General features: G+C 46.1%; 1 protein-coding gene across 1 annotated transcript in view; it reads left to right on the top strand.

Moving 5' to 3' along the window:
* The window catches only part of LOC133464567 (SH3 and multiple ankyrin repeat domains protein 2-like), a 273,606-nt gene that overhangs the window by 136,522 nt on the left and 122,141 nt on the right, over positions 1 to 14,943 (top strand). The window contains 1 exon segment of the mRNA XM_061746624.1: positions 4,829 to 5,225. Within this exon segment, the coding sequence (XP_061602608.1) occupies positions 4,829 to 5,225 (397 nt within the window).

The following is a 14,943-nucleotide window of genomic DNA, read 5'->3' as shown; positions in this document are numbered from 1 at the left end:
ACCTCATCACGTAACAGACGTTAGCAGAGACGTAACAGACGTTAGCAGAGACGTAACAGACGTTAGCAGAGACGTAACTGATGTTTGCAGAGACGTAACTGATGTTTGCAGAGACGTAACTGATGTTTGCAGAGACGTAACTGAGGTTTTCAGAGACTGACGTGGCTCCTCTTAGCACCCGAGCTGTGGAAAAACAAACCGGTTCTCAGTTGGTTCCCAAGTTGAACCAGTTGTGAACCAGAACCAGCCCTGGAACCGGTTTGGTGGAAAAGGGGTACCGGACTCTGACTTGTGAGATGCTATTTCAAGGGTGTGTTGTTACATAGAAGTCATAAGTTCAGCTCAAAGCAAACGCTGCTCCTGAAGCTCGTTAGCGAGCTCGTTAGATGTTAGCACCTCATCAACACCTCCGTTGCAGAGGGGGAGCGTTGCCTCTGTTAGCGCTGCACACTCTTCACGGCAAGGAGAGGCTCGTCGGCTCGGCGAAGGCTCTCCTGGACCAATCAGAACCGGTCTCTATGACCCGGTGACTTAACTGCATCTGCTCCATAGTGTTCCTGTTTTATAAGTTGCTCTCGATAAAAGTGTCTGCTAAATGTTATGTGATGTCAAAGAGAAATATTCTGGTTTAAACTGTCCAAAGCAGCTCAAAGTGAGATGTCTCAAAGTAAATCAGTCAAAGAAAATACGGGTGTTAAGAGGAAGGTAAGCTGTTTTACACGTTGCTGTATTTGCTGTTGCTTCACTCCGTTCCCACTTCCTGAGGCAACGATCCTCAGACTCGGAGCAAAAAGGTTTACATGCATTAACTGAGCACTGTGACTTGAATCGTTGCTATTGGTCTGTTTTTATTGTTATTATAACCTAATTTAACGTGTCCTATGAAACCATGTGGTTAAGGGCGATGTGCTGCGGAGCACAGGGTAGATTAGGAGCCTCTGTGCAGCTTCCTCCTGTTTTTGATGGTTGTGCTCCATCAAGACGGGACAAATATTAATATTTACTACTATCTTCTACGTCGATAAACTGTATCGATGTTAGAAACCTGCTTCCAGGTGCTGAGGTGGATTTTTTCCCCAGTGAGGCTTCGGTTTGGTCAATTCAGGTTTTAATTACGCTGCGATCAAGCAAGTGAAACATAAATGTTTGTGTTTGACGAGCAGGAGGAATTCAGAATCAGAATAATAGCAATAGCATAATAAAATAAATGGATGAAATCAAAGTAATGGCCTCAATCAGAAAGTAGTAGCTTCTTGACAAATATGCTAACCCTGACCCAGAAGGAAGTTCCAGGATTCAGAGTTGGTTCTTCCTGCAGGACTTTGTGTTTTCAGACGCGGACCAACAAAATAGGACGAGCACCCTTGGATTAACCGGGTTTCTGAATTATTTTGGCCTAAAATATGTTTAAATTCTCATCAGCCGCTGGAGTTACTGGCAGCAGTGACCCCAACAAGATCCTCCAGGATCTCTGGACCAGAGATCCTGGTCTTCTCCTAGTCAGACCTCACCCAGGCAGGTCACACCTGGGATTGGGTTTGTGGTGGTTTCCTCCGTGGTGGTCTTCATGTAGCTACAGGGATGTTCCAGGGATGATCCAGCATGGCACAATCCTGGCATATGTTCCCTTACTGGAGCCTTCTGTGGAGCATGATTGTGTATTACAATCTGCACATGTGTGTGTGGAGGGGGGTGTTCAGTCAGAAGAGATTCACACGCTAATGATGATGCAACAGGCAGCTTGTCATATTGTGCACGTCAGGAGAGAACACGGCGAACATTTCATTTGTTCTCCATGTGAAAGGATGAACTGAAGCATCTGTGGCTCGTCTACCGCACGGCTGCAGGAGCTAATGTTGGAGCTGCTGTTTCTACTGGTCTGCACCAATATAGCACCATTTCAACTGGTCTGCAGTCATATAGCACCATTTCAACTGGTCTGGTCTCATGTAGCACCATTTCCACTGGTCTGCACTCATATAACACCATTTCAACTGGTCTGCACCAATATAGCACCATTTCAACTGGTCTGCACCAATATAGCACCATTTCCACTGGTCTACACTCATATAGCACCATTTCAACTGGTCTGCTCTCATATAGCACCATTTCAACTGGTCTGCTCTCATATAGCACCATTTCCACTGGTCTACTCTCATATAGCACCATTTCAACCTGTCTGTAGTCATATAGCACCATTTCAACTGTATCCAGGTTCAAACCAGCTGATGCTTGCCATCTTCCTGCTCAGACTGAACTTGTGTTACATAAACCAACTACATAAATGAGCTATTGAAGGTTTACACCGTATTAGTAGTAACATGGGGTTCCATGTCTTGCCCAAGGACACTTTGGCAGGTCATGGAGCCAAGAATTTATCCCTGTTCTTCTAGCGGGAGGACAACTGATTCTTCCCAAAGAGTCACTGCCTCTTAAAAAGGTCATTGTGAAGAAAATAAGCTTTTTGTTAACCTTGTTTTTTAGTATTTAATAAGAAAGAAATATTGGTTGTTTGGACCTTGGATGGATGGATGGATGGATGGATGGATGGATGGATGGATGGATGGATGGATGGATGGAGGGAGGGAGGGAGGGAGGGAAGGATGATGGATAGATGGATGGATGGAGGGAGGGATGGATGGAGGGAGGGAGGGATGATGGATGGACGGATGGACGGATGATGGATGGATGGATGGATGGATGGATGGATGGAGGGATGATGGAGGGAGGGAGGGATGATGGATAGATGGATGGATGGATGGAGGGAGGGATGGATGGAGGGAGGGAGGGATGATGGATGGACGGATGGACGGATGATGGATGGATGGATGGATGGATGGATGGATGGATGGATGGATGGATTGATGGCCTGCTGATGGACGGATAGACAGACGGACAGACAGAGTGTCTATTCCAACATAAGTTGTCTCTAGCTGGTGTTCCTTGCTCTGATTGGTCGTTCACCAATGCAGTTTAATAACCCCATGCTGGGAATTGGGGGTCATTTCCAGACCTCCATCCTTCTAGATGTGTTTCTGCTCTACCAGGCTAGAACTGAACTGCTGTCTCCGTCCCTCACTGAGTCCTGAATCCTGGACTAGCAGTCCAAGTCCTGACGGGGGGCCACAGAAACCCAGCAGTGTTAGAAAATGGCCAGAACATCCTGAAAACGCTCAGAACTTCTTCGTTGATCCCAGAACAGCTCCATTTCTCAGCAGGTGCTGATGCTGGTGATCTGTCCTCAGGAGATACTCCTGGGGACATTAGTCCTGATTCTGTCCCCAAGTATCCGCTGCTCCTCCAGCACCTCCTCCGGTTCCCCCTGGCTGCTGCCGCTGATCTCTAGACGACGTCACCATGAGCTCTTTGTTTGCATCCAGTTCAAGACACTTTCACACCAATTTTTCACGTCAAATATGCAGTTATCCAAACTACGGCCGGTTGTGAGGCTTCCTGTTGTTAGCTTGTTTGCAGGAAGTGAAGCAGGTCTGTCGGGTCCCGTCTGGTTGTTTTCTGGAACCCTGTCACACTATCAAACCAACTGCTAGGAATTTGGGTGTTTTATTTGACTCCGGCTTTTGTTTTATGAACAAATTAAGAAAGTTGTCCAGTCCTGTTTTTACCAGCTGAAGCTGATTTCCAAAATCACCATGAGCTCTTTGTTTGTATCCAGTTCAAGACACTTTCACACCAATTATTCACGTCAAATATGCAGTTATCCAAGAACATGTGAACATATCACTCCAATTCTGTTGTCCCTTCACTGGCTTCCTGTTCAATATCGCATTGATTTTAAAGTTTAATTGCTGACTTTTAAGGCCATAAATAACCAAGCCCCTAGTTATTTTAAAGAGCTTTTAACCCCCTACCTGCCAGGGCCTCCCTCAGATCGTTCCCAGGACCAAACTCTGGAACTCTTTACCTGCTGAGATCAGGTCAGCTAAATCCCCCACTGCTTTTAAATCTTTACTAAAAACATTCCTTTTTAGAAAAGCTTTTATTGTGGTGTGAATATTGTTATAAATTTTAGACTTGGTTATTGCTGTCTTAGGTTCTTATCCACTATGCTCTGTATTTTTATCTTGATGTATTTTTTTTTCTTGGGAAGCACTTTCAGAATCAGAATCAGAATCACGTTTATTTGGCCAGGTCAGGTCGGACAAGACATGGAATTGGATTTGGTTATTTTCGCTCACTCTAAAGTGAAAGGTGCAGCAGTATGAGGTAGACATGATTATTGGAAAGTGCATTGTTACAGCATATGATTGTGTTATTATCATTGTTATTATTATTAGGGCCCGAGCACTGACAGTGCAAAGGCCCTATTGTATCTGTAGGAATTGTTCTCGTTCTCGTTTTCCTTCCGACGAAATGAGGGCCTTTTTGCCCCCCTAAACGTGCCCCAAAAGTCACCAAATTTTGCACGCAAGCCAGGCCTGGCGAAAAATGTGATATTTCATGGTTTGCATTAATGGGCGTGGCCTAATGGTTCAACAGCGCCCCCTAGAAAACGTCATGCCTCAAGCCCCACAGTACGGTTTGACGTACATGCACGAAAATAGGTACACACCTGTATCATGTCGCAACTTAAAGAAAAGTCTCTTGGCGCCATGGCCGAAACCGAACAGGAAGTCGGCCAGGGCGCGAGGGCCCGTTCATCGCTGCTTGCAGCTTTAATTATTATTATTATTCTGGTGTACGGCTGCTGATTGACCTGGTTGATGCTGATCCTGGTCTAGACGGGTTCCTGACCCGGTTCTAGACGGGTTCTTCTCGAGCTTGACCTGGTTGAATGCTGACCCCGTCTCCCTCCGTTCCTCCGTTGCAGTGCCTTTCCGCGAGGCTCCCGCCTACTCCCGGCGCCGCCGCGGCCCGTCCTCCGGCGGCGGCGACGGCCACTCGCCCGCCTCGCTGTCGGCGCCGCGGATCCTGCTGCGCTCCAACAGCGACACCAACCTGACGGTCAGCCTGCAGCACCCGCAGCACCCGCAGCACCCGCAGCACCCGCAGCACCCACAGCACCCGCACCGGGGCCCCCAGCAGCCGCCGGGCCCCTCGGCGTTGCATCGCAGCCTGTCGCCCCAGCTTGCCCAGCAGATGCCCAGCGGTAGCCCCAATGGCAACGTGGTGGTCCGGACCATGGGGAGGGGGGCGCGCAGCCGCTCGCCCTCCCTCAGCCGGCTGGGGGAGGAGGCCCGGCGGGGCCAAAACCAGCGCCAGCCCAGGTGAGTGTCGCCCCGGCAACCAGGTGGAGGGAGTCAGGCCACGTTTCCACATAACCGGGTATTTACAAAACGTATATTTCCCCCTCTACGTTTTGAAAAATACCATCATTTACACGAACCCGCGTAAATACGCTGTTAAAGTCATGCTAGCCAATCGGAATCCTGGAAAAAAACGTCAATAAATGACACGAGTAACTGCCAGTTACTTCCAAGATGAAACAAGAGTCTTTCGTTTGGAGTGACAGCGAAGTGGAGTTACTTTTAAGTGTGACTTTAGAATATAAAACAGGTAAAATACAAGAAAATATTGACGGTGGCCAAACAAATTGTAAACACAGGTCACACTCATGACGCTGGTGACGTTTCTGTCGCATAATGTGACGTTCTGAAGCCTAAATGTTCGTTTCCCTCCGTTTACAAGCAAACATGAAGACGGAGCTTTTGCAAATCTCCACTTTGGCCGGAGTTTTTAGAAATGATCGTTTTTGGTGACTTTGAGCTTCGTTTTCGTTTTTGTAAACGAACGGCCAAAACGCATGAAAACACCACCATTTTTGCTACGTGGAAACGGGGCCTAAGACAGGTGGAGGCTCAGAGATCAGCTGCAAAACAAACACACACCTGCCACGTCTCACCTGACTGCCAACATAAATAATAGGAGAGTGTTAATGACTGCCAACATAAAGAGTCTTAATTAGAACAAGTTGCAGGTTTCTCATTATTTAGCAGTTTTCTAATCCTGATTTATGTGTTTGTTTAACGGAGAAGCCACACATTTATTATTTAGTGTTGATGTGGAGCAGCAAAATATCCTCCAGCAAGTGCAGCTCAACCTCACCTCCTCTTCCTCCCAGAATTCCTCCTAGTTTGCACGTGTCAAACACCATCACAGTTCCTCAATAAGAGGCCCGCTTTGCCTTAGACCCTGTCCTAGACGGGTTCCTGACCCTGTCCTAGACGGGTTCCTGACCCTGTCCTAGACAGGTTCCTGACCCTGTCCTAGACGGGTTCCTGACCCTGTTCTAGATGGGTTCTCAAACCTGTCCTTCACGGGTTTCTTGAATCTGTCCTAGACGAGTTCCTGACCCTTTTCTGGACGGGTTCTCGTTCCTTTTCTAGACGAGTTCTCGAACGTGTCCTAGATGGGTTCTTGAATCTGTTCTAGATGGGTTCTTGACCCAGTTCTAGACGGGTTCTCAACCCGTGCTAGATGGATTCCTCACCCTGTTCCAGTGGTGTAAAGTAACGAAGTACAAGTACTTTGGTACCGATGAGGACTGAAGCCTGATTTATGGTTCCGCGTTAAATCGACGCAGAGCCTCACCGTAGGGTACAGGCCCTGCGTTGGTGTAACGCGGAACCATAAATCAGCCTTGAGCTCAGTCGACGCGTGTCCATGCGCACCATTCTTTGATTCCACCCCTTCTAAGGTGGTTTTGGCATTTAAAAGTTCAAAAGTCTCATCCTTTATCAGCTGGGGTTGCTTAATGTTGTCACTGCATACTACAGGCTGGGGGTGGACCTGTCAGCGGGGCCACTGGGGTACAGCAGCGATGAGCAAAGGGAGAAATTAAAATGGGGTAATGGAAACAAACGCTAAAGGGGTCAGAATAATATCACCATTATTTAGAGTTGTAAGCAAATTCTTGGATTCTTCATTTATTTGCAATCCTTTTGAAAATAATTTTGTACTTTGAATTTTGTACTTTGTACTTTTTACTTTTTACTTTTGTACTTAAGTACATTTTACACCATGTACTTTTTGTACTTTATTATATTTAAGTTGAGGTACTTTTATACTTTTACTTAAGTAATGTTCTTAATGGGTACTTTTTACTTTTACTTAAGTAATTTTCAAGCAGAAAATTTGTACTTTTACTTAAGTACAATATTTTTGTACTTTTTCCAGCTCCTCCCTGTTCTAGAAGGGTTCTCCAACCTGTCCTTCATGGGTTCTTGAATCTGTTCTAGACGAGTTCTTGACTCAGTTCTAGATGGGTTCTTGACCCTGTTAAGATAAGATAAGATTGTCCTTTATTTCTCTCTGAATGGGGAAATTCTCTTTGTGCAGCAGCAGTACACTCAACACACACATGCAGGGAAAGGGTAAAAAGTAAAAAATATGTAATTACAAAATATGAACAGTATATACATTGGAATGCTCTCCATCCCCCGGACCAGACTGAAGACGTTTGGGGACAGAGCCTTCAGTGTTGCTGCCCCCACCCTTTGGAACTCTCTCCCCGCTGTAATCCGTGACTCCCCTTCTCTGGACAGTTTCAAAACCCAACTCAAAACCCACCTTTTCACCCTGGCTTTTCCCCATTAGTGCCCACCCCCCCCCTGTCGTTTTGTCCCGATGGTGTTTTGTTTTGTTTGTCCTTCCTTGGTTTTCCTTTTTCAAGGCATGCCTTGAAAAGGCCTATGATCTGTAAAGCGACCTTGGGTTCTTTGAAAGGCGCTATATAAATGCAAGTTATTATTATTATTATTATTAATGAAAAATAAAAAGTAGTGCAGTACGAGAAAGAAAGAAAAACAGTGCAAAAAAAGCAGGTAGAATGTATATGTATAGACTGTTCTGGATGGGTTTTCAACCCTGTTCTAGACGAGTTCTCGAACGTGTTCTAGATGGGTTCCTGACCCAGTTCAGGCCGGGTTCTGGACCCGTTCTAGAAGGGTTCTCAAACATGTCCTTCACGGGTTCTTGAACGTGTTCTACTATGGGTTCCTGACCCTGTTCTAGGCGGTTTCTCAACCCGTTCTAGACCCTGTTCTAGAAGGGTTCTCGACCCTGTCAGAAGAACTGCTGTTTGAACAAACCAGTAGGTGAAGTGGAGTTCCTCAGGGTTCTGTTTAGGTCTTCTGGTTTCAGTATTTATTCTCAAACTAGAAGAAACTATAATCTCACTCACCCACCGACGTTTCATGTCACTTTCATTCTGCCGTCCCTTTCCTTTAAGGACTGAGTTTCATAAATCTGACAGAAGACGGCTAACAGGTAAAAACCTGCAGGTAAACAAAGACACAATTTCCACTTGAGGAACATTTTTAAGACACGTAAACTGGAGATGATCATCAGCATATTTCTTTTCACGTAGACCACCGTAACAAGCTTTTCACTGGCCTTAACCGTAAAAACAATGCAACGAGTGGTTTTTAAGCCTCTTTTTCTTCTCGTTGACTCGGCGGCGACATCAGAAATGCTGCTGGGTTCCTGGTGGTGCGATGTTGCGGGGTGATTATGGATGAGGAAGTGATACCTTGGTGAGTTTGATCGGGGTGATTATGGATGAGGAAGTGATACCGGCTGGTTCCACTCCGGGGAGCTGCAGCTGTAAAACTGTCCTCAGTGACTTGAGACTGGACAAGTTTTGACTCTGATCCCTGGATCTGTAATCTCCCCTCCGAAGGGAGTTGTGACTGATCTCATCTCCGGTTAGGGTCTTATTTTCTCTGCATTGTGATAGATTCTAGGTTTTATTTCACGCTCAAGGAAGCTGGACGTGAGATTCACTGCCCTGCTCCTGCAAACGTCTCTTTTATTTTGAGCCTTCAGGGACAAATGTGGCGACGCGATCTGAGCGCGCTCAGTCCGGGGAAATTATCCGTTTTTTTAACATTTGGCTCCTGAAATAAACCCAACTGCAGCCGGCCGAAGCTGCACCAGACTCCGTCCTTCTGATGTTCTGCGTTTCCGTGGTGGCGGCCGTCCAGCGCTTGAATTGTCGGGATTGAATTGAATTGTTTTTATTGCTTGCTTTGAGCCAGGGGCAACAAAATTTCATTCCATTTGAACTTGTACTTTTGGAATGACAATAAAGTGAACCTTGAACCTTGAACCCTTCCACTAGTTAGATGCCCTTTGAAGGCCTGAAAGAGGTTAGTTTGATAGTTTCCCTCACCATTGGAGACTTTGATGTCCACAGGGTGTACCTGCCTCCCTCTGACTTGACGAGGGTTGGTTTCCCTCAGAGCTCCGGCGGCTCCTCCATCCTCTCTACTGTATCTACAGTTAGCGTCGTAGCCCACCATCCCCCCATGCAGGAAGCATGACGGTTCCTCTGGGAAACGTGCCATCAAAAAGACTCGGCAGCCGTTGCCATGGCAGCCTGCGGACACCCTGCAAACGGGTGCAAGTTTGCATGTGTGCAGTATGTTGGCTTCACACACCGACGCTAACGCGCCAACTGGGGCTCCAACGTGAGAGAGAGAAGCTCATTCAGAAAACCCCCCAGTATTTTTATTTATTTTTATTTGATTTATTTATTTAGCACATATTAAAAAGTCAGTAATACAGTTACCATAAAATAGACAGGATATATGCAAGGAGGTGCAAAAAACCCTCTAGTGGCTAAACAAGAGGACTTCCTGAAATGAGCATAAAAATGGACATTATCATGGACATAAATGCATATCATACGCAGCACACACACGTCACACACACATACACACACACGCCCACACACTGCACACACACACGCACACACAAAGAAAAGAAAAGTACATACCCAAAAAAATGGAAAAAGGAAAGACAAAGGAAAGAAAGAACAAACTAGAATACTGTATAAAAATGAGGAAAAAAGACAAATGTGAGTAAGTAGAAGTTTACATCATATTATTAAGCTATTGATTTAGCAAAATATGTTTCACAGATTTTTTAAATAATTCATAAGAAAGCTTGACCAGGGGGAAAGGAACTGAATTCCAAATGATTATTCTTAAATTGAGATGTAATAGTTTGCGATTGCGGAGGCCGAAGCTGGGAGGCTTTACGGGTTGAATAATTGGATGAAAAAATGTTCGGGGAAAAGAAATTGTGAAAAAAGTTAGGAAGAGTTTTATTTAAAGAACCATATACAAATTGAGCAATTTGGAGGTTATTAATCTGATAGATATTAAGGAAACAAAGGTAACGAGTGACTTCTTAGAGGCGAAGAGGCTCGTTTTTGCAACCTAAGAATTGGTTGTAATTTTGTTTGGTGAGTTCAGGCCCAAGCAATGTTGCAGTAACTAATAATAATACAGTTTTTTGCAATTTTAGATGAAATTAGGGAAATATGATTAGTTTCCATGATTAGGTTTTCATCAATTAGCACACCAAGACCACCCATGTATCCGAGTATCTGAGTGTCCGTGTATCTGAGTGTCCGTGTATCCGAGTATCTGAGTGTCCGAGTATCTGTGTATCCATGTATATCCAGGTATCCGAGTATCTGAGTATCCGTGTATCTGAGTATCTGTGTATCCGAGTATCTGAGTATCTGTGTATCCGAGTATCCGAGTATCCGTGTATACGAGTATCCGTGTATCTGTGTATCCATGTATATCCAGGTATCCGAGTATCTGAGTATCCGTGTATCTGAGTATCTGTGTATCCGAGTATCCGAGTATCCGTGTATACGAGTATCCGTGTATCTGTGTATCCATGTATATCCAGGTATCCGAGTATCTGAGTATCCGTGTATCTGAGTATCTGTGTATCTGAGTATCCGAGTATCCGTGTATACGAGTATCCGTGTATCTGTGTATCCATGTATCCAGGTATCCGAGTATCTGAGTATCCGTGTATCCGAGTATCTGAGTATCCGTGTATACGAGTATGCGTGTAGCTGAGTATCTGTGTATCTGTGTATCCGTGTATCTGAGCACAGGTGTGTCCAATCAGCCGAACCAGGCTCCACCTGTGTGCTGCTCCCCGCAGACCACGCCCAATCCTCCACCCTGCCACACCGAGTATCTTTGTATCCGTGTATCCAAGTATCCGAGTATCCGTGTAGCCGTGTATCCGTGTATCGTGTATCCGTGTATACGAGTATCCGTGTATCCGAGTATCCGTGCATCCGTGTATCCGAGTATCCGAGTATCCGAGTATCCGTGTATCCGTGTATCCGTGTATCTGAGTATCTGAGTATCTGAGTATCTGAGTATCCGTGTATCTGAGTATCTGAGTATCTGAGTATCCGAGTATCCGTGTATCCGTGTATCCGTGTATCTGAGTGTCCAAGTATCCGAGTATCCATGTATCCGTGTATCTAAGTATCTGTGTATCTGAGTATCTGTGTATTTGTGTATCCGTGTATCTGTGTATCTGAGTATCCGTGTACCTGAGTATCCGTGATTGATTGAGTATCCGAGAATCCGTGAGATTGATTGGGCACAGGTGTGCCCAATCAGGTGTGCCCAATCAGCAGAACCAGGCTCCACCTGTGTGCTGCTCCCTGCAGACCACGCCCAATCCTCCACCCTGCCACACGAGTATCTTTGTATCCGTGTATCCAAGTATCCGAGTATCCGTGTATCCGAGTATCCGAGTATCCGTGTATCCGTGTATCCGAGTATCCGAGTATCCGTGTATCCGAGTATCCGAGTATCCGTGTATCCGTGTATCCGAGTATCTGAGTATCCGAGTATCCGTGTATCTGTGTATCTGTGTATCCGAGTATCTGAGTATCCGTGTATACGAGTATCTGAGTATCCGAGTATCCGTGTATCCGAGTATCCGAGTATCCGTGTATCCGTGTATCCGAGTATCTGAGTATCCGAGTATCCGAGTATCCGAGTATCCGTGTATCTGTGTATCTGTGTATCCGAGTATCTGAGTATCCGTGTATACGAGTATCTGAGTATCTGAGTATCCGTGTATACGAGTATCTGAGTATCCGAGTATCCGTGTATCCGAGTATCCGAGTATCCGTGTATCCGTGTATCTGAGTATCCGTGTATCCGAGTATCTGTGCATCCGTGTATCCAAGTATCCGAGTATCCGAGTATCCGTGTATCTGTGTTTCTGTGTATCCGAGTATCTGAGTATCCGTGTATACGAGTATCTGACTATCTGAGTATCCGTGTATACGAGTATCTGAGTATCTGAGTATCCGTGTATCCGTGTATCTGTGTATCTGAGTATCCGAGTATCTGAGTATCCGTGTACCTGAGTATCCGTGTATCCGTGTATCTGAGTGTCCAAGTATCCGAGTATCCGTGTATCTGTATATTCGTGTATCTTAGTATCCGAGTATCCGAGTATCCGTGTATCCGAGTATCCGTGTATCTGTGTATCCGTGTTTCCGTGTATCAGGGTATCCGTGTATCTTAGTATCCGAGTATCCGAGTATCCGAGTATCTGTGTATCTGTGTATCCGAGTATCCGAATATCCGAGTATCCGTGTATTCGAGTATCCAAGTATCCGAGTATCTGAGTATCCGTGTATTCGTGTATCCTAGTATCCGAGTATCTGAGTATCTGTTCAGTAGCGTGTAAACAGGGATTGAAATGTGGCAGGAGGTTTTCTTCAAGTGATTCAACTGTCAATCAAATGTCAATGAAAGCTCTCTCCTCTTCATCCTCCTCTTCCTCCTCCTCCTGCTGGCGGAGGCCACGGAAGCAGCAACACTTCCCACCGAGTATCTTAGTCCTGCGTTGAGGGGAGGAAAGCAGGGATACTGTACTCGGCTAAACATGATGGAGGGATGAAGACAGAGGAAGACGAGGAGGAGGAGGAGGAAGAGGAGGAGGAGGAGGAGGAAGAGGAGGAGGAGGAGGAGGAGGAAGAGGGAGCTGCTGAAGAAGTTAGAATAAGAGCACAAAATGAAGGATGGAGGGAATGGAGGGGGGGTGGTAGCCTAGTGGCTACAGAGGTGGTCTGGAGGATCCAGGTTCAAGCCCCAGAACGGCAACCAAGATGAACCACCTTGGGCCCCTGAGCAAGACCGTAACCCTAATTGCTCCATGGTGTGTTTGTGTCTCAGATTTAAGTTGCTTTGGATAAAAGCGTCTGCTAAATGACAGTAGTAGTAGCAGTAATAGTAGTAGCAGTAGTAGTAGTAGGGGAGGACAGTTGCCATAGAAGCAGCAGCCACTGTTGGGCTGAACGATTAATCACGTTTTAAATCGCATATTAATCGCATATTAAATCGCATATTAAATCGCGATTTTGGAAACGCAACACGAGCGATAATGGGGTGCCACGTGACGCGAGGACCAGAGACGACCAGGTAGGATCAGTTCCAGCCTCTTGCTTTCATCCGGACTCCTGCTGAACCCGGTTCTTCCCCCCGGTTCACTGGGGTCCGTCCTCCGTTGGGCTTTAGTCAGAACCAGGTACCGTCTCCTTCCCAGCCGGGACCCGGGTCCTCCTAGTCCTCCGGAGACCCGGCTGGTTCAGATGTGTCTCAGGAAGCCTCCCGTCCTCCTCCATCACGTTCAGGCTCCTCATTAGAGGCGGAGGATTCTGGGGGTTTTAGTGCCGCAATATTAGCGTCCCACCAGGGAGCTGCTAACTCCTGCGGAAACACGTGCCGCTGCTTCGTCGGCAACATTTGCAGGATGTAATAACGACTGCAGCTCCTCCGAGGGCAGTAAGAACCGCCGTAGAGACTCTGACGGATCTGATGAGTCCGAGGGTTCGACTCCAGACCAGAACTGAGCTATTTGCTGACGGCTGCTTTTGATGGGAGTTGGTTTTAGAAAGACTCCAATAACAGTTTATTACTGAGGGAGATGCGGCACTGCAGGGAGTCCCGGGTTTCCATTGACCGGTACCAACATAGCAGCTGGAGAGGGTCGCCATTAAGGTCCACATGGTTCAAAACATATCCTATAAATACTGACAACTGACAATAAAAGATTTTCTAAAAAGGAATGTTTTCAAGTTCAAGTTTATTTGAAATACATCTTTGCATAGCAATATGAATTATGATGTTTTTTACACTTTGAGACAAGAGGACCGCTCTATTGAAAAAAAAACAACAAAAACAAAAATAAATAAAATAAATTCAATGCTAAAAAAAGTTTATTTTACTTCTGATAAAGCTTGTAGGGAGGAACGACGGGAGGAATCTGGTGCGTTTTTGTGTGAGTGTCCTTCCATTGCGTAGTGTGTAGCGACAGGCTCTGGATCATTGTGCTGGTCCTTCTCTCAGTATGTCCTTTCCGAGCCTTGCGGCCCATAGAGCCGGTGTTTATCTCTGGTTTCTGTAGCGCAAACGAACAGGTGGTAACCATGGTAACCACCCCCAGGATGGATACTTCCCCTAGCAAAGCTAGGTACCCATTCATACACCTGGGTGAAGTGAGGAAAGCAGAGAGTAAAGCATCTTTACCAAGGATGCACAAAGTGACGCCAGTGCCAGGGTTCAAACCCACGACCTTCGGATCCTGAGCCTGAAGCCCCAAACACTAGGCCACTCCGCTCCCTCCCTTCTCTCAGTAGCCAATGGAATTCCCTTCAGGTGCCTCCTCTCTCCTCACCTCCAGAGTGGAGAAGGAGTTAGTCGGTTTCCCTACGATACGGCAGCACCTTTTCTGCAGACATTCCAGTTCCTGGATCAGTGTTTTGGGAGGCCCAGACAGGCGAGGCGTATTCCAGCACTGGTCTGATGAAGGTCGTATAGACCTGGGTCGACACATCTGGGGGGAGCTAATAATAATAATAATAATAATAATAATACACTTTTTTTCTAGTGCACTTTTCATTAAAAACAAATCTCTAAGTTCTAATCAAACATGAATAAAATCAGCCGGAAAAGGCTTTTTTAAAAAGGTGGGTTTTTAGGCCACGTTTAAAAGCGGTCTGCAAGGCCCTCAGGTGGTCTGGGAGGGTAGTACCAGCACTACATGTAGTACCAGTAGTACATGTAGTACTGGTACTACATGTAGTACCAGGAGGGCCTTCCATAGGCCAGGAGCAGCAGAACTGAAGGCTCCATCAGCCAT

This window comes from Cololabis saira, chromosome 2 (assembly GCF_033807715.1).
Source record: "Cololabis saira isolate AMF1-May2022 chromosome 2, fColSai1.1, whole genome shotgun sequence".
Classification (NCBI taxonomy): Eukaryota; Metazoa; Chordata; class Actinopteri; order Beloniformes; family Belonidae; genus Cololabis; species Cololabis saira.
The sequence above is the reverse complement of the archived record's forward strand: the minus strand, read 5'-3'. Positions and strand labels throughout refer to the sequence as shown.